Raw genomic sequence first — 24,125 nt, forward strand, 5'->3', positions numbered from 1 at the left:
TTCATCAGCATCAATAAGGTACAAGGAATAACGGTGTAGATGAGACAGGAGCAAATGCACGGGGGAGGAACGGCAGATGCTGAGGGGCAGCAGCACAGGACGCGAGAAATAAAGGTGGATTTCAAAGAGAAATCAGGATGCAAGCGGAGCTGGGTGGGCAGGGAAGCTGCGAGGGGCGACTGGAAATGACTGGAGAACAAGCGCGACAGCTGTAATTTCTGAAATCTGTTGAAGCTGCAAAAAATGTACTTTACAAATGTCTACTGGGTTCCAGACAAACTGAAGGAAAAGCGATTCACACCTGGGCACATTCTGGCTAAACTCTATAAAGATAAACGGAGCAACTCCTGTAAGCGTTCATACAGAAGACGCATGCTCCTCTCTAAGGACCAAAGCAGTGAGGCCAGTCTCTGACCTTCCTGGCGACCACGTGCCGGGAAAATAGAGCCACACTGACAGCACCCTAAGGGAAAATCGTCCCGAACTTTACTTTCAGATAGCTTGACAAGTATATGTGAAGTCCACAAAAACGTATTCTCAAATACGTGAGGGATCAGAAAACAGACTGAATGGGATTTTGGGAGCTGGGGTTAGGTGTATCTTCACAAATTAAAACTAAAGTCCATGTCATAATGGCTTCCCTGGTGGCTCAGACAGTAAAGAATCTGCCTGCAGTGCAGGAGACCCGGGTTTGATCGCTGGATCAGGAAGACTCCCCTGGAGAAGGGAATGGCTACCCACTCTACCATTCTTGCCTGGAGGATGGAGAGACCATTCTTGCCACGGAAAGAGAAGCCTGACAGGCGGTAGTGCAGAGGGTCACAGAGAGTCAGACCCAACTGAGCAACTAACACTTTCACGTCCACATTATAAAATACACAGACAAGCACAATACAGCAGAAACGGGCTGGAGCTCTCCCTCTCAAACATGAAAATACCACGACAAACAAGCCAAAACCCCAAACATTAAAATACGTGATTAAAAACTATTGGAGCTTATAAATAAGTGCAGCAAAATTGCAGGATACAAGATCAAGACCAAAACCCAACTGTACTTCTACACACTTGCAATGAATAATCCAAAAGTGAAATTAAGAAAACAATTCACCTTCAGTGAGTGTTGCTGCAAAAGCTGGACAGAACATGTAGATCAATGAAGTCAGAACACACTCTCACACCGTACACAAAAATAAACTCGGAATGACTTAAAGACTTAAATATAAGACATGACACCATAGAAGTCCTAGAAGACAACACTGGCACAGCATTCTCTGACATACATTGGACCAGCGTTTTCTTAGGTCGTCTCCCAAGGCAATAGAGATAAAAGCAAAAATAAACAGGATCTAACCAACTCCACAAGCACTGGCACAGCAAAGGAAACCATAAACAAAACAAAAAGACAGCTTACAGACTAGGAGAGACTATTTGCAAACTATGTGACTGACAAGTATTTAATTTCCAAAATAAACAAACAGCTCATACAACTCCGTAACAAAAGAACAAACAACCCAAACAAAAAGCGAGCAGAGATGTCTCCAAAGAAGACACACAGACAGCTAACGGGACATGAAAAGATGCTCAACACTGCTAATTACTAGAGAAATGCAAATCAAATCTACAATGAGATATCCCCTCACACCAGAGTGAACGGCCCTCATCAAAAAGTCTACAAATAATAAACGCAGGAGAAGGTGTGGAGAAAAGGAAACCCTCTTTCCCGGCTGGTGGGAATGTACATTGGTGCAGCCACTTTGGAAAGCAGTGTGGAGGCTCCTCAGAGAACTAAGAACCGAGCTGCCATGTGCCCTGCGAGCCCACGCCCGGGCACATATCCAGACAAAGCCCACTCAGAGACACACGCACCCCAGTGTCCACTGCAGCACTGGTTGCAACGTCAAGACGCAGAAGCAGCCTAAATGTCCAACAGATGAACGGATAAAGAAGATGTGGTGCGCATACACAATGGAATGCCACTCAGCCTTTACAAGAATGAAATGACGTCACCAGCAACCACATGGACGGACCTAGAGATTATCACACTAAACGAAGTAAGTCAGCCAGAGAAAGACAAATATACGATATCACTTATTCGTGGGATCTAAACTATGATACAAACGAACTTATTTACAAGACAGAGACAGACTCAGAGACAGAAAACACTCGTGGTCACCAAAGGGGAGGGATGCGTTAGGGGGTTGGGAGTAACATACACACACTGCTGCTGCTGCTGCTGCTGCTGCTGCTGAGTCTCTCAGTCGTGTCCGACTCTGTGCGACCCCACAGACGGCAGCCCACCAGGCTCCCCCGTCCCTGGGATTCTCCAGGCAAGAACACTGGAGTGGATTGCCATTTCCTTCTCCAATGCATGAAAGTGAAAAGTGAAAGTGAAGTTGCTCAGTTGTGTCCAACTCTTAGCGACCCCATGGACTGCAGCCCACCAGGCTCCTCCGTCCATGGGATTTTCCAGGCAAGAGCACTGGAGTGGGGTGCCATTGCCTTCTCCGATATACACACTACTGTATATAAAATAGATAAACACATATATAACGTAAGACGACTTCCTTCTAGCACAGGGAACGGTCTGCAGTGTCGTACACTAGTCTGTTACGAGAAATGTGTGCACGTGTGCACGTGCTTGTACAACTGGCCCACTTGCTGCACCCCAGAAACCAACACAGCACCATGTATGTCAATCAGGAAGAAACCAATTCAACGTACAGTGACATCAACACGAATATTTAGGAAGAAATTCAACAAAAAGTACAAAGTCCATACTTTGAAAACCATAAAACGTTGAAAGAAATTAAAGACTATCTAAATAGATGGAAAGACATCTCATATCCATGGATTTTTAAGATGGCAACACCCCGCAGACTGACCTGTAGATTCGACAGGACCCGATCAAAACTCCCAGTGTCCTCCCTCTCTTTTTTTGCAGAAATTGACACAGATCCTAAAAATGCATCTGGAAATGCAAGGGAGCCAGAATAGTCAAAAGAATCATGAAAAGGAGGAACAAAGTTGGAGGACTCACATTTTCTGATTTCAAAACTTATGTAACAAAACTGCAGTCATCAAGACCGGATGGCCCTGGCCTAAGGATAGACAGGTCAAATGAATAGAACTGAGAATCCAGAAATGCGCTCACACGTGCGTGCTGCATGCTAAGTCACTTCAGTCGTGTCTGACTGTGTGCGACCCCACGGACTGTAGCCGTCCAGGCTCCTCTGTCCATGGAATTCTCCAGGCAAGAATACTCGAGTGGGTCGCCATTTCCTTCTCCAGGGGATCTTCCTGATCCAGGGATCGAAGCTGTGTCTCTTCTGTCTCCTGAACTGGCAGGTGGACTCTCACCACTAGCGCCATCTGGGAAGCCCGTGAATTCACACACTTGTGGTCAGCTGACTGTCAACAGGAAGCCGCGCTGCAGTCCACGGGGTCACATAGGGTCACAAGCAGTGGGGCACGGCTGAGCGACTGAACTGAACGAAACTGAAGACAGTTCAATGGGGAAAGAACAGCCTTTGGTGTGATCAAACAGTTGCTGAAAGAGCTCACCGTCTGCGAGAAAAAGAAGGAAATGGAACCTCAACCTCACACCGCATACAAAAATGGACTTAAAACAGATCAAACACTCAAAACTATAAAACTATTAGAGGAAAACGTAAATCTTCCCGACCTTGGATCAGGCTATAGTTTCTTAAATAAAACGCCAAAAGTACAAAAACAAAACGCAGAAAAACTGGGCTTCATCAAAATCAAACCTTTTCTTCTTCAAAGGACGGTATCGAGAACACGAAAAGACAAGCCACAGAATGGGAGAAAATATTTGTAAGCCGCACATCCGATAAGGTACTAGCGTCTAGAATATTTAAAGAACTATTCTAAATAACGATAGAAAAAGACAGCCCAGGTTTTTAAATGGTCAAAGTCTCTGAGCAGAGGTTTCTCCAAACAAGGCAACCAGTACGCACGTAAGGAGAGGTTCCATTCCATTAGTCACGAGGGCGTGTAAATCAAAACCACAAGACGCCACTTCACACCCAGGAGGAAACCGTAATCACGCGGCCGGCAGCGAGTGTGGAAACGGACAGAGGCGCCACGGGGGACGGCGGGCGCTGTGCCCACCTGGGGAGGCGGCTTAGCAGGTCTGCCCACGGCCGCCCACACGGTCACCACGCGGCCCGGCAACTTCACTCCTGGCTGTACACCTGAGAGAACTAACACGCATCTGCACAGGTGTTCACACCAGTATTATTCACAAAAACCAAACAATGAAGACAGCCCAACGTCCACCAGCTGGCAACAGGTAAACAGACCTGGGCTAACCCCACAGCGGATATCATTCAGCCACCCAGAGAAGCAGAGTCCTGGGGTCCCAAGGGCAGCAGCTAAAACCCAGTGCAGCCAGAGGAATGAAGACTTCTTTTAAAAAGGAAAGTAGTACTGACAGAAAAGCCATGACCAACTTAGACAGCATTTTAAAAAGCAGAGACATCACTTTGCCAACAAAGGTCCAGCTAGTCAGAGCTATGGCTTTTTCAGTGGTCGTGTATGGATGTGAGAGTTGGACCATAAAGAAGGCTGAGTGCCAAAGAATTGATGCTTTTAAACTGTGGTGTTGGAGAAGACTCTTGAGAGTCCCTTGGACATCAAGGATATCCAACCAGCCATCTTAAAGGAAATCAGTCCTGAGTGTTCATTGGAAAGACTGATCTGAAGCTGAAACTCCAATACTTTGGCCACCCGATGCAAAGAACTGACTCAGTGGAAAAGACCCTGATGCTGGGAAAGACTGAAGGCAGGAAGAGAAGGGGGTGACAGAGAATGAGATGGTTGGATGGCACCATCTCCGGGAGTTGGTGATGGACAGGGAAGTCTGGCGTGCTGAAGTCCACGGGGTCACAGAGTCAGACATGACTGAGTGACTGAACTGAATTGACAGACTAACGGATACCCACGTGGGTGAATCTTGACAACATGCAAAATGAAGGACGCCAAACACAAAAAGCCCCATTTTGTGTGACTGCATTTATGAGAAATGTCCACAATCGGCAAGCGCAGAGAGCATGTAGATGGATGCCTCAGGGGCTGTGTGTCGTGGGAGGGAGAGCTAACCAGGACAGGGAGACCAGAATACGCTGAAGTCAGAGATGGTAATGTCTGCACAAGTTTGTAAACATGCCACAAAAAAAAAAGCCACTCAGGTGTCTACTTTTAAAGAGCAACTCATGCTATATGAATTATATCTCAAATTCTTAAAGTACTTAAAGGTAAAACGACTACACCAGTGCCAGTCTTCAAGGAACCACAGATCAGGCCCCAACACAATCTGTGAAGATTCAGCACATCACAAAGGAAGGGTGAGCTTAAAAGAACAAGAGTTCAGAGAGAGACGGCGTGATAGTAAGCGTCGTGTCTGGGTGGCAGGATTGTGGGTGTTTCCATTTTATTCATATTCTCTGTATTTTCTAAATTTTCTACAATGAATCAGAACAAAAACATATTTTTAAAAAACAAAGTGTGTCAGGATATAGTTAAGCCCCAGGCTCTGGGGATCCCACAGCGCTCAGCTAGGGATGGTGCACACAGGGGGCAGGTCTGGGGAGGGGAGGGCGGGGGGTGAGTGGAGAAGCCGCACTCTCTGGGGCCCCTCCCGGGCCGTTGCTGTGGTCCAGGCTCTGTCCTGCCTGGCCTCACAAAAGGGCCGGCCCTCCCTGCAGACCAGCCTCCTCCAGGCTGCCCACTAGGCTGAGCCAAGACTGCCTTCTCCAAATCCAGCCCCCGGGGCTGGTGGCTCAGCTGGTAAAGAATCCGCCTGCAATGCACGAGACCCTGGTTCAATTCCTGGGTCGGAAAGATCCCCTGGAGAAGGGATAGGCTACCCACTCCAGTATTCTTGGGCTTCCCTAATGGCTCAGACGGTGAAGGATCTGCCTGCAGTATGGGAGACCCTGGTTCGATTGCTGGGTCGGGAAGATCCCCTGGAGGAGGGCATGGCAACCTACTCCAGTATTCTTGTCTGGGGAATCCCCATGGACAGAGGAGCCTGGCAGGCTACAGTCTGTGGGGTCGCAAAGAGACAGACACGACTGAGCACCTGAGCACACCCAGGTCACAGCCTTCTCTCTGCTCAGCCCCCTCCCCTCCCAGCAAGGCTGTCCTTTCCTCTCCACTCTTCACCTCTCGTTCTCCCGGCTCAGCCCAGCAGGGAGCTTTTCATGGAGCTTTGCTTCTCTTCCAGCCAAGAGAGGCCCCAGGCCTTGCAAAGCTCCCGCTCACCTCAGAAGCCAGCTGCCAGGCCCTGAGACCAGCAGCTCTGTGACCCGACGACCCCATAAACTATCAACAAGACTCAACTGTACTATTCCAGTTAACTGCATCCGAACAGGATGGCGTCACTAATATCCCATCATCCTAGAGCCACAGTTGAGTCAGATGCCGGGGCTCCTCTAAACCCGAACACTGTTGGCACTTATTTCGAGGCAGCTCACGTTTGGCCACAGTTTCTTGCAAGTCCTTGCTCTTGGCTCCAGGCAGATTCACGGCTGAGCCGCTGGCCCAGCAACACCTCCTCTAATATTGGACGGAGCTAAGGACCGTGTTGTCTGGAAACTATGACAACACAGACCCAGTGAAGCTCCCAGTAAATTCCTGTTTGATGGAGACCTTAGTTTGGACCAAGTAAAGATGACTGTGGCTGTGGAGGGTGGATTTGGGTTTGAAAGTCCTGGTCCAGATGTGGAAAGTTAACGTGTCCATTTCCCAGGTGGTGTTAGCATAAAAAACCCGTCTGCCAATGCAGGAGACATAAGAGACACAGGTTTCATGCCTGGGTTGGGAAGATGCCCTGGAGAAGGGAATGAACCCTCTCCAGTATTCTTGCCTGGAAAATCCTTGGACAAAGAAGCCTGGTGGGCTGTAATTCATGGGGCACAAAGAGCCGGACATGATGGAAGCACAAGTGAAGTGTGCACACAGCTCAGGAAGGTGCAGAGGACGCTGCAGGCAGGAGGGTGTGAGAGAGCAAGGGACCGGCCCTTCCTCCACTGCGAGAGGACGGGCGGTCCTGGGAGCATCTGGACAGGATGGGCGGTCCTGGGAGCATCTGGACGTGAGATCCCGTCTTGGCCGCGTGGCTGACCTGGGCAGTGACATTCTGTTGGACTCTTAGGTAAATTTCCCAGCTGTTTTGCCCTTTGAAAATAAATTTACAAAAAAAAAAAGAAAAGAAACTAGCGGTCAAACTCCATCCCCACACAGGAGAGAGAAGGAGCTGGATTTCTGATGAGCACGAATTCAGGACCCTGGCTCTGAAACTCGTGCCTGCACAGACCTGCAGATCCCAAGCTGTCCTGCTGTGACCACATCCTGAAGCTGGCAGCTCACCGGCCTGCTGGGGGGTGCTGAGGGCCGTGGAGGGAAACGGGTGCCCAGCCCCTCAGGAGGATGCCGCCGGGTTCTGCGGCAAAGCTGAAGCCACGGGTGAGTCCGACAATAACCCTCGTCCCAGCACCACCTGTGCGAGCACTGCAGCCCGCAGAGCAGAGCACGGAGCATCGCAGGGACCTTCAGGGCAGTCACCCCATCGCCCCTAGCTCACAGCTCACAGAACCAAGGCTCAGGAGGCGCAGATAACTCTCACCTCAAAAGAGGTAGGGCTGGCTTATACAGGCAAGCAGCAGCGATTTCAGAGAGAGAGGCTAGACTCACATATCCCCTCACAGCTGAAAGGAGCATTTCCGGGAGCCCCACCCACCCCAGGTCATCAGATGCATGAGGTGAGGCCTTGACAACAGGGAGGTGAGTGACCACCGGCCATGCCCCACGAGCCTCACTGCCCTTCTAGCTCTGACTCCCAGACTCGGAGGGGCTGGGACAGTCAGATCCAGGATGCCGGTCAGGTCACATCAGGGAGAGATGGACCATGAAGGGTCCCGTTTGCCTGGGCTCGCGTGGAGCCCTTTCTCAGAGCTCTCCAGACTGGCCTGAAGTCCACCACTCAGCATCCCAAACAGACCTGTGGACAAAGGCTATTTACTGTCTGTGCCCAGCCCTGCCCCCACCTCAGCCTGTCGGCTGAGTGAATGCAGGCCAGAGTGTCCTCCAGCCCGGCAGCAGCGGACAGGCTCCAGGCCAGCACAGCAGAGACAACAGAGCTCCACCTGGCCCCTCCCTGCTCTGCTCCGCTAGGGCCTCCCTCCTGCCACCCTGAGAGAACCGAGGGGGTCTGGTTCTGGTACTTCGTGTACTCAGAGACTCAGAGTCGGATGGAAATCTAGGAGGACTTCTGGAGGAAGTGTGTTGCACTGATTCAGTAGCGAGGCAAAGCCTGGCAAGAAGGAAAAGCACCAGATCCCAAGGACAGCTCAAGCCGAGGCCTGGAGGCAGAAGGGCACTGGCGGGGTGTGGGGGTGGAGGTGGGGGGTGGGGGGGGCGCGGGGGGGGGGGGGCGAGAGGCACCATGGGGTGCGCAGCCCAGCTGGATGGATGGTGAGCCGGGTGGGCTCACGACCTGAGAGCAGGTGTAACTCCCAGGAAGGCTTGGCCGGCTGGCCCTGAGGTCTGTGGTTTCTGATCTGAGCCGCGATTGAGAATCGGAGCTACCCAACAGCGTCGGGAGCCCTAGACCCGCCCTCACCGCACCTCTGAGAGTGGGGAGAGTAGCCGGCTTCCAGCGCCCCCACCCCCTTCCCAGGCTCCCGTCTCCAGAGGTTCCGTGGGAGAATTTCACTGTAGTCCCTAGGCCCAGGTCAGCGGACAGACCGGCAGGTGAGAGCTGGTGAACCTTCACCCCGAGGCTGGCTCCACCCCCCAAGGGAGACTTCCCGTGGCAGCTCACGCGGCAGCCCCGGCTGCAGGCGAGGGCTCAGGAGGGATGAGGCCAGGGGAGGCTGCGGAGGGGACGGAGTCCAGGCGCCGGCAGGAGGGGCGGACCGAGCTCCAAGTGCAGGGGCGGGGCGGGCCTGGGGCCGAAGACAGCGCTTCACGGGCAGCCGCGATCTCCAGACGGGGCTGGGAAGGGCCTGCTGGACGGAGGGGAGGCCCAGGAGGACCCAGGAGCGCGGCTGGACACTGTGAGCACCGAGAGGGGCGCCTGGAGGGCCTGGGGCGGGCCTCTGAGAGATGGCGGGGCCAGAGCCCACCAGCCTGAGGGCCCCGGGCTGGTGCTGTGCCCTGGGGATGCCCAGAGCCGCCCCCGCCCCTGCCCCCTCCTCATAGTCCACGCCCCTGCCCCTCCCCTAGTCCCTTCCCCTGACCCCCCCGCCCCCCACCGCCTCCTCCCTTAGCCCCTCCCCCTGCTCCTGCCCCCTCCCCCTAGTCCCTCCCCCTGCTCCCGCCCCCTCCCCCAAGTCCCTCCCTCTGCTCCCGCCCCCTCCCCCTGCTCCCGCCCCCTCCCCCCAATCTCTTCCCTGGGACCTTGACCCCACACAGTGCTGTGTTCCCCTGCTCAGGGCATCAGGGCGGGATTCCCTGTGAAGCCTCCAGGGGAAGGTTCCTCCCCAGGAAGGAACTCTAGACCTGCCCTTCCTCTCAGGGAGAGATGGCCCCTGATGCTCTCTTCTGCGTGGCTGCCAGGCCCCTCGAGACACCCCTGCCTCCCGCTGCCCTCCCGAGGGTCCACAGAGCCCTTCAGCCCAGGCCTCGCTGCAGCAGGAATGGTTTTATTTCAGGGGAGGCTGGTGGAAGAGTTGGGTGTTGGGGTCAGTGCAGGGTAGGGGACATTCCAGAACAAGTGACCTTAGAGTCATCTAGCCAAAGAGGTCACAGAGACGCATAAGGACACCTCCCTTTCAGGAAACAGCAGAAAAGCACCTGCAGGTCGGCTCTTACTCTCTGGTGACACCAAGGATGCTAACCCTAACCCTCCCCTCCCTGGGCCAGATGCCCATGCCTCCTCCTGGCCCCCCTCAGCCTCTGCGGTGGACAGAGCAGGAGCTGGGCGCTCACCACCTCTTCCAGCTGGTATGCACATTCCCACACGCCGAAGAGTGGCTGGCAGCCACCTGGGCTCCAAAGGCTCAGGAACAGGTGGACAATGACTCACAGACTCAAAATAGACCCACATTCCCAGCCGCTGACCACAGAGGGCTGCGGGGCTGGGGAGGGCGGGCAGGGCTGCGCTGGGGGAACACCGGTGGCTGGCACATGGTGCTATCCACCTCATCCGGGCTGGGATCCAAGCCACGCCTCACCTCCCTCTGGCACTCTCAGGCTTCAGTGGGACAGGATTCTGAAGAGGTTGTGAGCTCCCAGAAAACGTCAAGAGGGGAGCAGAGTGGGAGATTCCCCAGGCCAGACAAGGGGAGTGTGACTGGGGACCTTCCAAAGACACTGGGCCCTTTCTCTCCCTGTGGTTAAAGGCAGCTGGAAAGTTGCTCCCCAAGCCTAACCTCCGTGTCTCCAGCTCCATCTTCCAAGGTCATCTGGCACATCTCGTCAGCTCTAGGCAGGCCCCCAACCTCACATTTCCGTCCCATACGTGCAGGGGATGACAGGGAAGAAAGGGGTTAAGGCTTGACGATTTTGCAAAGAAAGTCCGTAGGGCCAAGGGATGGGGGACAGGGAGCCAATAACAATGGCGGCTCATCAGAACTGGGGTTGGGAGAGAAGGCAGGTGTCCCAGGAGCTCCTGACCGAAGAACACTGAGTCCCAGATTTCAGTGGCGTGCTCATAGCTGGGAAGGTTCGGGGTCTTGTTAAAAGGCAGAGTCTGACCCCCTCGGTCTAGAGGGGAGCTTGAGCCTCTGCACAACTCACCAGCCCACGTGAGGCCAGGGCTGCCGATGTAGGAAACACTCTGAGTCACCAGGATCATCGCGTGGTTCCCAAACCCGGCTCTGCATCGGATCCCACCAGGGAGACTTGACAAGTCCACCGTCCTGGGCCCCAGCCCGCAAGATGCTGACTGAGGTCTGAGAAAGGGCCTTGGAACCTGCACCCTGTGCACTTCTCACACGCCGTAGGGCAGGCGGCCTTGGGAACCAGGCCCCTGGGGTCTCTCCCAGCTGACCTTCTGCACGATCTACGGTTGTGGCTAAGAGCACAAGTGCAGACACACCATCTACCAATTCTGTGACTGACTCCCTGAACCTTCACTTCAGCATCTGTGAAACGCGGACCACCGGACCTCACATAGAGGCCTGTCACAAGGAACAGACGAGCTGATGTCTGCTGAGCACTGGCCTGGAGCCTGGGCTGCGGGAGCCGGCATATTGCATATTGAGTGCATATTGCATATTGAGTGCAGCACTTTCCACAGCATCATCTTTCAGGATCTGGAATAGCTCAACTAGAATTCTATCACTGCCGGGAGCCAGCGTGAGGAGCTCCACCCATGACAAAGGTCATGAGGAAGGAGGCTCGGCATATGCAAAGGCGGGATCGAGCCTCAGGAATCCCCCTGGAAATTCTCAAGCATCTACCCCCAAAACCAGAGTCTGCCTACTTTCTGCTTTGTGCTTTCACCTACACCTCTGACTTTACGGGGGGCTGTCCCCCACTACCTCTCTCTGAAAAAAGAGTTAGCTTACAGCTCCAGTTAATAATTCCTGGGTGTGACAGTGTTTCAACCTACAAACTCCTTTGGAAGTCCTCTAGCCTGCCTGAATAGGTTTTTCCGGCCACATGTGATTGCTCAGAGCCTCCCAACTGTGAGAGGCATGAGATGTTCTAAACTGTCTAAATACAGATTCCTTTGAGCAGTTAAAAGATTGATTAGAAATTGTATTGGTGAAGGGTTTTTCACTTGTTGGGCCAATGTTTGCTGCTAAGTCTCCATATCCCTTACCTGCTGTGTCCCTGGCAGTGTATTGATTAATGTAATTGGTGTAAATAGTAGCTTTAATGTTTGTAACCTGGGACCCTTGAGTTAATTCTTTTTCTTGTTATAGCCCACCACACCTTTGCTCTGTAGGAATGCAACTTTATCTAATGCTTTTGGAGGGTGGCTCCTGACCAATCACCTTTAGAGAAAAATAAGTTTTCTGAAGAAAGGGTCTTAAAATGTTAACAGGCCTCCGGGCCAGAAGATGATGCAAATCACCTAAGCTTTTGCATATGATAAGTTTGCAGGAAGAAAGCCTGGCTTGCTGCATGACTCTACCCCTTCCCCCATTATCCTCTATGCACAACTTAAGGTATAAAAACTACTTTGGAAAATAAAGTGCGGGCCTTGTTCACTGAAACTTGGTCTCCCCATGTCGTTCTTTCTCTTACCTTCTGGCTGAATTATTCAGCCTCTTTTCTCCACTGAATTTCCTCACTGAGCTATCCTTATTTCAGCCTCTTTTCTTCACTGAATTTTCCTACTGAGCTATCCTCATTCTATTACTCTTTATATCCTTAATTAACATTTAATTAAGCAGTTGTTTCCTGATCCTCGCCTATGCCATCTCTCCTTCGAATACCCTGGATCAGCTGGGGCTGGACCCCGGCACTGGGCCACAGTGAGCACTCAGATATGAACCACAAGCGTGATGCTTATTACACACACCACCTGGTTTTCATTATGTCCGTCAGCTCCCTCTTCACTTTTCTACACTGATTTTACATCATATTCACCTGCACTGACTTTCTGTCTCAGTAGCTTAAGTCCACAGTGTACAGGAAGGGAGGGATAAGGATAGGGGTCTGGGTGTGATATTCTCAAAACAAGCAGGAGCTGCTGAAAGGCAAGGCCCTTGTTTTATTATTGAACTCAGGCACTTGGCAAGGCTTAAACAAGCAAGCAAACAGTTGGATGGATGGATGGTTGGAGGATGGATGGACAGATGAATGGATGGATGCATGGGTGGGTGGATGGGTGGATGGTTGGTTGGATGAAGAATGGATGGATGGATGGATGGATGGATAGGTAGATGGATAGATAGGTAGATGGAATGACAGATGTGCGCATGGATGGATGCACAGGTGGTTAAAGGGATGGACAGAGGATAGATGGGCAGATGCATGGATGGGTGGGCAGGTGAATGGCTGGATAGGTGGATGGGTAGATGGATGGATGGGTGGAAAGATGGATGGATGGGTGGGTGGATGGATGGGTGGATAGGTGGGTGGGTGGATGGATGGATGGGTGGGTGGGTGAATGGCTGGATAGGTGGATGGGTAGATGGGTGGATGGATGGGTGGATGGTTAGATGGATGGATGGGTGGAAAGATGGATGGATGGGGGATAAATGGATGGACGGATGAGTGGGTGGGTGAATGGCTGGATAGGTGGATGGGTAGATGGGTGGATGGAAAGATGGATGGATGGATGGGTGGATGGGTGGGTGGGTGAATGAATGGATGGGTGAATGGATGGGTGGATAGGTGGGTGGGTGGAAGGGTGGGTGGGTGGATGGAAGGATGGATGGATGATGGATGAGTGGATGCATGGATGAATGGGTAGGTGGATGGATGGATGGGTGGATGCATGGATGGGTAGATGCATGGATGGATGGATGGATGGATGGGTGAGTGGGTGGGTGGATGATGACTGAATGGTTGGATGGATGGGTGGGTGGATGGATGATGGTTGAATGGCTGGATGGATGAAGAACGGATGGATGGGTGGAAAGGCGGATGGACAGATGGATGGATGGATGGTTAGATGGATGGACAGTTGGATGGATGGGTGGATGAGTAGATGGATGGGTGGATGGATAGATGGATGGTTGGATGGATGGGTGGATTAGTGGATGAGTGGATGGATGGATGGACGGATAGACGGTTCGATGGATGGTTGGACGGATGGGTGGATGGATGGGTGGATGGGTGGATGGATGGGTGGATGGGTGGATGGATGGGTGGATGAGTGGATGGATGGATGGATGGATGGATAAGTGGTTGGATGGATGGATGGTTGGATGGGTGGGCAGATGGATAGATGGGTGGGTGGGTGGATGATGGTTGAATGGCTGGATGGATGAAGAACGGGTGGATGGGTGGATAGGCAGATGGACGGATGGATGGATGGTTAGACAGATGGATGGACGGTTGGATGGATGGGTGGATGCGTGGATGGATGGGTGGGTGGATGAGTGGATGGATGGGTGGATGGATGGATGGTTGGATGGATGGGTGGATGAGTAAATGGATGGATGGGTGGATTAGTGGATGGATGGGTGGATGAGCAGATGGATGGACACCAGCGGTTGGGTCTCTTCTTCCCTCCAGCTGCAACCAGAACCTGGGCCGGGGTTCTGCACTGGCACTAGCTGCTCAAGAGGAGGCATTAATGCAGGAGGAAGGAACCTGGCCTCTGTCATCTCCCCTGCGGGGAGGGGGTCACCCCACTTCTGGGCTCTACCTGGGGCCCATGCACACTCAATCTCAATCTGAGTGGTCAGCCCCCACTCAGAGGTGCCCCTCACATCTCAGGCCGAGGCCTGTAGGAGCTCTGCAGGGCTGAGAAGCCCACAAGTGCTGAGTGCCACGCTGCTCCCGGGTGGCCCAGCTGGGGCCAACTCTACCCCAGACCAACGTTTACGTCTGAAAGAACCCCCACAGGGTCCCCGTCACAAAGACGCTCACCTAGTGTCTCTGGGAGACCAAAGACCTGTGTCAGACCCTCCTCACGTGCAGGGGGCTGCCCGTATGCCCCACCACCACCCACCTCGAAGCAGCCTCTACCCCAGACACACGTAGTAATCAACTCCCGGAACCTTGGGAGATCCAAATAAAGCAGCCTGTAATCACCGGGCCCAAAATAGCCGTGCCAGGGAGGCCATCTGCCACCTCGGGCATCCCCGGGGACCCCGCGACACGCCCCACAGCGTGGCTGGGCCATGGGCCCTCTCTGGCGGGCAGGCAAGTTCAGCCATGCTAAGCACACCCAGAAGGTCACCTGAGAGCTCAGAATCAGCTCAGGGGCTGGCCTGTGGCTGAGCAGGCACCTCCGGGGTCAGAGCCGCCCAGACCTCCAGGCCGTGTCCCTCCTCCTGCCAGTTTCCTGGCCTCGCTGTGCAGACACCGCCCTCCCTGTGGGGCTGGCTCACAGGCCACTGCCCTCCCCAAGACTCCCGCCTCCTCAGTGCTCAACTCTACCCCGCCGCTCCCCACAGGACCCTTGCCCCCTCTCCTCTGCCACCCGACCCCCTGCTGGCTGGGTGGTGCCTCCCAAGCAGGAAAGTCACCGTCATAACCCGCAGAACCTGTGGAGGGAATCCTAGAGGAAAAAGGGTCTTTGCAGGGGTGAATAAGCTACGGACCTCAAGGTGAGACCTCCTGGATTATCGGGGTGACCCTAAATCCACTGTCACGTGTCCTGTGAGAGACACAGAGACACACACTGGGGACAGGCCACGCGAGGACAGGGGCTGTGGCCACACGGGGCGGCGGCAGCCACAGACCCGAAGAGGCTCCACGAGGGGACGCCCACGCCCCCAGATCACTCACACATCCCTTTCTCGCATCACTGGTTCTCACTCTGTAGTGGGTGTCAGAATCTGCTGGGGGTGGGTGTCGCTCATGAAAACGTGATCCCGTCCCGCCTTCAGAGTTTACGATTTTGTGGGTGCAGGTAGGATCTGGGAGGGCAGCTGCCCCGGGACCCCACTTGGAGAACTACTGTTCTGTGGTCTATGTGTCCCACCAGACTATGCTAACTGTTCTCTGCCTGGCCTGTGCGCCAAAGACACCGTCCTGGCCCCACAATGCCTCTCCTTCCTGCATCACTCAGACCCAAGAACGAGCTTCTCCAGGGGACCCCTCCCACACACAAGCGGCTCCTCCTCCCCGCACTGGGGGGTCTGCAGCAGGGCCCCGGCTCCACTGCACCTCACGTGGCCAGGGTGGGACTGCTGTTTCTGGGAGAGCTGACAGCTATGAGCACAGGCAGCCTCAAGGCCCTCCGAGACTGCTTGGGGTCTGACCAGGACCAGGGCTCTATAGAGCCACCAGGACACCAGCCATCGGCAGCCCTGGCTCCCCAGGAACCCACTCCACCTCCTTGTTCTGGATGGTCTGTGTCCCCTGGGATTCCCCAGCTTGTGTGCAGTCCTCACCCCCGGAGGATGGAAACAGGAAGCGAGGCCTCCGGGAGTAAAGGGGGGTGAGACGAGGGATCAGCGAGGGGCCTCGTGTCTCACTTGTTCCGGCAGCACAGCTGGGGGTGCAGACCCACGGGCGCACACGTCCTCTAGCAGGGTGTGCGTTCCTGGGGGCGGCGGCACCGGATACACAATGGTCCAGAGCCCCCGACCGGCCGCCGCCCAGGCTGGTCATCTGCCCGCTCGGGCCCCCAGCGTTGCCCTGGGACAGCCTGGTGTCCCAAGGCGGACATGGACTGGGCCCGGCTGCCCAAGTTTTGACCCTGGCTCTCCACGCACGGTCTGTGTCCCTGAGCCAAGTCCTGCACCCACTGAGCCTCAGTTTACCCATCTGTGACATGGGGGTGATGCAATTACCAGTCTAAGCGCCCCACAGAGCCGCCAGGTGTAGTGAGGTGTGTGTCCTGGTGGCTCACGCATACAAAGGGCCGCGAGTGCTAGCCACCACAGGTCTGGGGGGCCGCGGTCCCTCGGGGGAGGGTCAGTCATATGGAACGTGGTGGGGCCTGCTCGGAAACCCCCCAGGAAGACCTCGGATCCCTGCCCCTGAGAGCCTGTGCACTGAAGGGATGACCCAGCGGCTTTCCTCCCCACCCCACTTGGCGAGTCCCCTCACAGAGGGACCACCCACTGCACAAACCCCCCAGGGACCAGGCGCTTGGGGATGGGCCCTCCCCGCCCTCCACCCCCACTGCAGGTCCCGTCGTGTTTCCACGGGCGGCGGGACCTCTGCACGGAGCGGGGTGCCGAGGGGCGCGCCTTCCGGGGCGTGCAGGCGGGACTCTTGCCACGGGGCGCCTCTGACTCCAACCTGGGCCCCCTCAGCCCAGGCCGAGCCCTTCTGGACCTCCCCCCGACCCAGGCGCTGGTTCCCCCGGGCTCGGCAGGCTACTCGTGGTTCCTCCTGGCTGTGGCTCCACCCTGGCGTGACACATCCAGCCTGGCGCCCCCCACGCAGGTCAGGGAGGAAGCAAGTTGGGGGGCTGTGGGCCCAGACAGCCTGAGCGCCGAGTAGGACAGGTGCCCCGGCCGCCCCTGCCCCCGCCGCTCTCCCTCCCCAAGCCCCCTTCCTGTCCTGGGAGCACAGGACAGAGCTTCCATGGGTGGTCCAGGGGCCTCCCCGGGGGTCTATGCAGGGGGGCAGGGCAGCCTTCCCCGGGGCCCCGACCCAGGCGAGCCCACGGGCCTGGCTCGCTGCGGACAGGCGGCCCCCGGGAGGCAGCCCCGCAGGCAGGGGGACCTTCTCCTGGCCCTGATGGAGAAGGACGGAGGTGCAGTGGCTTCCCCGCAGCTGTGATGGGGCAAACGGCCTTGGATAAACACCTCTGCGTGAGGCTCTGAGCTTGTCCAAGCCTCTGTTTGCTCCTCTGAGAGCAGAGCGACCCCTGCTACGGGGGCTCACAAGCATGGAGTCAGGTCACGCCTGCGAGACACCTGGTGGGGAGCGCAGGCACACGGGCACCCGATGGTGGCCCAGCCCTCGCCTCTCAGCCCAGCAACCTGGGCTTCCGCGTCCACCTGTGACGGGGTGCCTGAGTTAGGTGGAGGTTCTCACTCTGACGGAACAGCCACGAAACAGGACCTTCATGTAGGGCTATGCCCCCTTCTCCGCAACACACGCACACACACGCTCGCACAAGTACGCTCTGACGTCCTGCAAGCAGAGGCCCGCGTTCCGTCCTGTCCCAGAGGCCGGCCACTCCCCCGCGGTACCGCACACCCAGAAGTCCAAAGGGGCCCTGTGCCCGCGCGGCTCGCCCCGCCGCACGTCTTGCCTACCCCTCGATCAGCACGTCCTCACTGAGCCCCTACCACTTGCCGCCGGGCTCTTGGTGAGCAGCCTGGCCATCCACGCGGGAGTCCTCTCCACCACCACAACCCGCGCTCACCCACAGCAGGTCGACAGCGCCGCCCACACGAGGAACCGCGGAGGCGGCAGCACCAGATGTGCCACCCACGTCTGCAAGAGTGCAGCTCCTCCTGTGCAAGCAGGGGCCTCCCTGGTATTGGAGAAGAACGGGAGCACCGAGGCCAGCCCGCCGTGGGCCTTACAGGAGTGAGGGCAGGAGCCAAGCCTTGAGCCAGGCACTCCCTGCCCCCAGAGCCCTGACAGTCGACTTCTTGATATTCCCAGAGTCAGCCAACCGCTCCTTCAGCACCGCCTCCAGGCTGGCCTCCCTGACTGCTGCTGGGGTGACTTTCAATGATGTAAACTCACGTTGAAGGTCCTTTGATGGCTTCCCAGGCCCAAAGCATAAACTCTGGATCCCTGGCAAGGCCCTCCCCCTGGCCTCTTGCTGATTCCAGACCTTGCTCCTCTCCTGCCCCTCCCACCAGCTCCCCTGCTACACACACGGCCGACCACAGTGGCCCCGTGCACGTGCTCTGCAGCCTCTCCGTCCTCCTGGGCCCCCGCACGTGCTGCTCCCTGCGCCTGGGACGCCCTTCCCTGCCCCTTCGCCTGTCGCTAACCCTTCAAGATGCGAAAGGCTCGGCTTTGCCTCCCCGGGGAAGCCTCAAGCGCATGTGAACCAGGCGGGCAGGTGGGTTAAGTGATCTGCACCCGCTCTCCTGAACCCCTGTGAGGTGGGCGGGGGGGCCGTGCCCCACGGGCGGATGGGCCGCTGGGCACAGAGGGTCAGTGTGGTGGCGGCCAGGACCAGAGCCAGCTGCCCTGCGGGCCAGAGGACTGCCAGAGACAACGCGTGTGCGGCGGGCCCGGGGCCTGATCCGACCCCGAGCCCCCAGGCAGCAGGGAGGCTGCCGAGGAAGCTGGCCATGGAGGGTCCTGGCTGCGGGGCCGCCATTGCTCAGAGAGCGCAGGAGCGCCTCTGTGGCCCGAGACCCTCAGGGTCCCCAAGCACGACAAGACAAGAGTCCCAGGGACAAAACGAAGCTCGGAGTGAGTGTGAAGGAGGCAGTGAAGGTCCTCACCCGTGGAAACACCCCCAAGGAACTGTTAGTCCGCCCTTGATGGGCACCAGGAGCCACACAGGCCTCCTAGTCACTGACCTCTGACCTTGGCCAGCACTGAGCTGGACAGAGGGAGAGGAGGCGCTGGGGCCCGAGGCCCAGCACACGCAGGGATGAGGGGACACGGAGGGGTGAGGGGGTGGGGGCAGCTGGGGAGGGGGAGAGTACTCACAGGCAGGGAGGCACCACCCACTCCACATGCCTCAGGGCCCCCAGGCCTGGCCCCAATTCTGAGTCCCCCCAACCACCTAGTCTCCAGTCAAATTCAGCTGGCTCACAGGCACGCATTGGGCACCAGCCTGCTCCGGGCCCGCCCTGTGCACCCAGCACCTGCCCTGAGCACCGAGCGGCCGGGCCCTCCCTCACCCCACCATCTCTGCTTCCGCCCGGGAACCACGACGGCCCCAGTGGATGGACAGAAACCGCAGGGGTCTGGGCAGGGCCGGACGGGTCCCTGGTGGCCCATGAGGCGTCTGAGCTCAAAGTCTCGCCAAGCCCGGGAGCTGGCGAGGTCAGGGAGACAGCCCCGTCTGGCCACGGTTCTGGGGCGGCAGCTTCCAAGCCCACCCAGGCTCCATGGCGGAATGCCAGACGGCCCAGGATGGCGCCCGGGGCCACCCAGGGAGACCCCGTCCCCTCAGCCTTCCACAGGGGCTGAGCACCTGCACACACATACACACCCCCCAAGGAAACCAAGGCCAGGAGCACACCATCAGAACCTGGGGTTCAGGCTCAGGCAGAGGCGCCCAGCCCGCTCCCCAACTCACAGAGACTGCAGGCCTGGCAGCTCCCACAGCGCCTCCATGGGGATCCCTCCCAGCCGGTTGTTTTGCAGCATCCTGTGAGGAGGAGAGGGCTTGAAGGACCCCGCCCACAGAGCCCACAGAGCCCAGCCTGAGCCCCGAGCCCCGACTGTCCCCAGGGGTCCACAGGGCCGGGAGGGCGCCTCCCAGGGGCTTCTGGGACGAGGCGCCCGGGAAGACATGGAGGAGACACCCAGGGCAGCAAGGCAGGAAAGCAGGGCAGGGGCCCCTCCAGCATCCCGGCCCAGAAGATGCCGCATCTCCTCCCAGGCCTCAGTCTCCTCTGCAGCTGAGAGCCTGCAGCTTCCCTGGGAACTGGAGGCTGTGCAGGTGCCCAGGCAAATGCCTTTGTGGTGTGTGTGTCTGCAGGGACAACTTGCAGCCCTCAGGTCAGAAAGCCAGCACAAACGACCCCGCAAAAGCAGGCACATCCAGCCAGGCACGTGAGCCACTCAGAGGACCGCCCTCCTGGACCAGCAGGGCCGTGAGCCTGAGAGCAAGAGGGGGAGAAATGGGGACCCCAACCGACCCCGGGCCCCAGAGCCATGCTCAGAACAGTCAGAAAGCCACTCCAGAGCCCTGGGGCACTGCGCAAGGGGCCTGCTCACCCGACTCTAAGGGGGGCCTGGGTGGCCACTGTCTCTGGGGGGTACTTCCCTGCTGGCCTCTGGCGGGGGCGGGGGGCAGGCGCGGTATGTGGGCAGAGAGGAGGTCAGGGAAGAGCTGGGGGCAGGAAGGTGCCCCCAGGCCTGCACACCTGCCCTTTTCACCCAGATGCAGGTGGCACCTCCACTCTGAGGGCACTAGGTAGGTGGGTGCCTTCCTCAACGCCCCCCCCCCCCCACTCCTGAAGCAGAGGAGGCCTGCAGGCAAAGAGCAGGCATGAAGGCTGTGGGTGACTGAGGGGTCTTAGGGGTGCCGCTGGGGGTCAGGGACAGGCTACCCTCAGCTCCAGCCGCTGCCTCTCCAGCCACCCAACCTGCGGGGCCAGCACCATGTCAAGGGGGCGGGATTGCAGCTTCGGGAGGCTTTGATTAACTGCTTAAGGCAGGTGAGGAAGAAAGGCGTGTCCACAAGCTGGAGGCTCAGACACAGGACCTGAGACTCATCTTCTGAAGGCTGAGTAGACAGAACCCCGATCTCCAATCTGGCCACAGGCCTGGGCCTGCCCCGGGCAGGGACCACCACCCAGCAGGCCTCCCAGGCCGTGTCAGGCTTGGGGGTGCCTCCCCGCCCGGCGGCAGCAGCACTGGGGGGAGCAGGACAGACAGACAGACAGAGGAGGCAGGAAGGACTTAGCGCCGGAGGGAGGCCAAGAGGAGGCAGGTAGGGCCGGGATGGGACGCCCACAGGCGGAGCAGGAGCGAGGTGGGGAGGGTCCAGGGCCCCAGGGCCCGGAGACAGGAGGGGGTGAGGGACAACACCGAGCGAGGAGGGCGCCTGGAGGTGGTGGGGCTGCCGACCGGCTGGGAGCAGGAATCTCCCGGGCAGGGCGGACAGGGCCACCCACCCACAGACAACCTGGAGCAAAGAGACACCTTTCTAGATGGGTGCAGCCCAGGACAGACACAGGACCAGGCTGCGCGGGCGCAGGAGGGCCGAGAGGAGCTACTCCACGTTCAAGGTCAGGAGGGGCGGCCGTGAGGAGATACCCCACGCCCAAGGTAAGAGAAACCCAAAAAAGACGGTAGGTGTTGTGAGAGGGCATCAGAGGGAAGACACACTGAAACCAGAATCACAGAAAACTAGCCAATCCGATCACATGGACCACAGCCTTGTCTAACTCAATGAAACTCAGCCATGCCGTGTGGGGCCACCCAAGACGGGCGGGTCATGGTGGAGAGGTCTGACAGAATGTGGTCCACTGGAGAAGGGAATGGCAAACCAGTTCAGTATTCTTGCCTTGAGAACCCCATGAACAGTATAAAAAGGCAAAATGATAGGATACTGAAAAAGAAACTCCTCAGGTCAGTAAGTGCCCAATATGCTACTGGAGATCAGTGGAGAAATAACTCCAGAAAGAATGAAGGGATGGAGCCAAAGCAAAAACAATACCCAGTTGTGGATGTGACTGGTGATAGAAGCAAGGTCCGATGCTGTAAAGAGCAATATTGCATAGGAACCTGGAATGTCAGGTCCATGAATCAAGGCAAATTGGAAGTGGTCAAACAGGAGATGGCAAGAGTGAATGTCGACATTCTAGGAATCAGCGAACTGAAATGGACTGGAATGGGTGAATTTAACTCAGATGACCATTATATCTACTACTGCGGGCAGGAATCCCTCAGAAGAAATGGAGTGGCCATCATGGTCAACAAAAGAGTCCGAACTGCAGTACTTGGATGCAATCTCAAAAACAACAGAATGATCTCTGTTCGTTTCCAAGACAAACCATTCAATATTACAGTAATCCAAGTCTATGCCCCAACCAGTAATGCTGAAGAAGCTGAAGTTGAACAGTTCTATGAAGACCTACAAGACCTTTTAGAACTAACACCCAAAAAAGATGTCCTTTTCATTATAGGGGACAGGAATGCAAAAGTAGGAAGTCAAGAAACACCTGGGGTAACAGGCAAATTTGGCCTTGCAATACGGAATGAAGCAGGGCAAAGACTAATAGAGTTTTGCCAAGAAAATGCACTGGTCATAACAAACACCCTCTTCCAACAACACAAGAGAAGACTCTATACATGGACATCACCAGATGGTCAACACCGAAATCAGATTGATTATATTCTTTGCAGCCAAAGATGGAGCAGCTCGATACAGTCAGCAAAAACAAGACCAGGAGCTGACTGTGGCTCAGATCATAAACTCCTTATTGCCAAATTCACACTTAAATTGAACAAAGTAGGGAAAACCACTAGACCATTCAGGTATGACCTAAATCAAATCCCTTATGATTATACAGTGGAAGTGAGAAATAGATTTAAGGGACTAGATCTGATAGATAGAGTGCCTGATGAACCATGGACTGAGGTTCCTGACATTGTACAGGAGACAGGGATCAAGACCATCCCCATGGAAAAGAAATGCAAAAAAGCAAAATGGCTGTCTGGGGAGGCCTTACAAATAGCTGTGAAAAGAAGAGAAGCGAAAAGCAAAGGAGAAAAGGAAAGATATAAGCATCTGAATGCAGAGTTCCAAAGAATAGCAAGAAAATATAAGAAAGCCTTCCTCAGCGATCAATGCAAAGAAATAGAGGAAAACAACAGAATGGGAAAGACTAGAGATCTCTTCAAGAAAATTAGAGATACCAAGGGAACATTCATGCAAAGATGGGCTCGATAAAGGACAGAAATGGTATGGACCTAACAGAAGCAGAAGATATTAAGAAGAGGTGGCAAGAATACACAGAAGAACTGTACAAAAAAGATCTTCACGACCCAGATAATCACGATGTTGTGATCACTGACCTGGAGCCAGACATCCTGGAATGTGAAGTCAAGCGGGCCTTAGAAAGCATCACTATGAACAAAGCTAGTGGAGGTGATGGAATTCCAGTTGCGCTATTTCAAATCCTGAAAGATGAGGCTGTGAAAGTGCTGCACTCAATATGCCAGCAAATTTGGAAAACTCAGCAGTGGCCACAGGACTGGAAAAGGTCAGTTTTCATTCCAATCCCAAAGAAAGGCAATCCCAAAGAATGCTCCAACTACCACACAATTGCACTCATCTCACACGCTAGTAAAGTAATGCTCAAAATTCTCCAAGCCAGGCTTCAGCAATACGTGAACCGTGAACTTCCAGATGTTCAAGCTGGTTTTAGAAAAGGCAGAGGAATCAGAGATCAAATTGCCAACATCCACTGGATCATAGAAAAAGCAAGAGAGTTCCAGAAAAACATCTATTTCTGCTTTATTGACTATGCCAAAGCCTTTGACTGTGTGGATCACAATAAACTGTGGAAAATTCTGAAAGAGATGGGAATACCAGACCACCTGACCTGCCTCTTGAGAAATCTGTATGCAGGTCAGGAAGCAACAGTTAGAACTGGACATGGAACAACAGACTGGTTCCAAATAGGAAAAGGAGTACGTCAAGGCTGTATATTGTCACCCTGCTTATTTAACTTCTATGCAGAGTACATCATGAGAAACGCTGGGCTGGAAGAAGCACAAGCTGGAATCAAGATTGCTGGGAGAAATATCAATAACCTCAGATATGCAGATGACACCACCCTCAAGGCAGAAAGTGATGGTGATGGCAGATGGCCTCTTGATGAAAGTGAAAGAGGAGAGTGAAAAACTTGGCTTAAAGCTCAACATTCAGAAAACTAAGATCATGGTATCTGGTCCCATCACTTCATGAG

General features: G+C 55.6%; 1 protein-coding gene across 5 annotated transcripts in view; it reads right to left on the bottom strand.

The window, feature by feature from the left end:
- LGR6 (leucine rich repeat containing G protein-coupled receptor 6) overlaps window positions 1–24,125 on the bottom strand; it is an 86,248-nt gene that overhangs the window by 40,561 nt on the left and 21,562 nt on the right. For all 5 annotated transcript variants that reach the window (XM_070768801.1, XM_070768800.1, XM_070768799.1 and 2 more), the window contains exon 4: window positions 19,778–19,849. In XM_070768801.1, coding sequence (XP_070624902.1) covers window positions 19,778–19,849 — 72 coding nt within the window. The remainder of the gene's footprint in view (window positions 1–19,777; window positions 19,850–24,125) is intronic.

Source organism: Bos indicus, chromosome 16 (assembly GCF_029378745.1).
Source record: "Bos indicus isolate NIAB-ARS_2022 breed Sahiwal x Tharparkar chromosome 16, NIAB-ARS_B.indTharparkar_mat_pri_1.0, whole genome shotgun sequence".
NCBI classification, from domain to species: Eukaryota; Metazoa; Chordata; class Mammalia; order Artiodactyla; family Bovidae; genus Bos; species Bos indicus.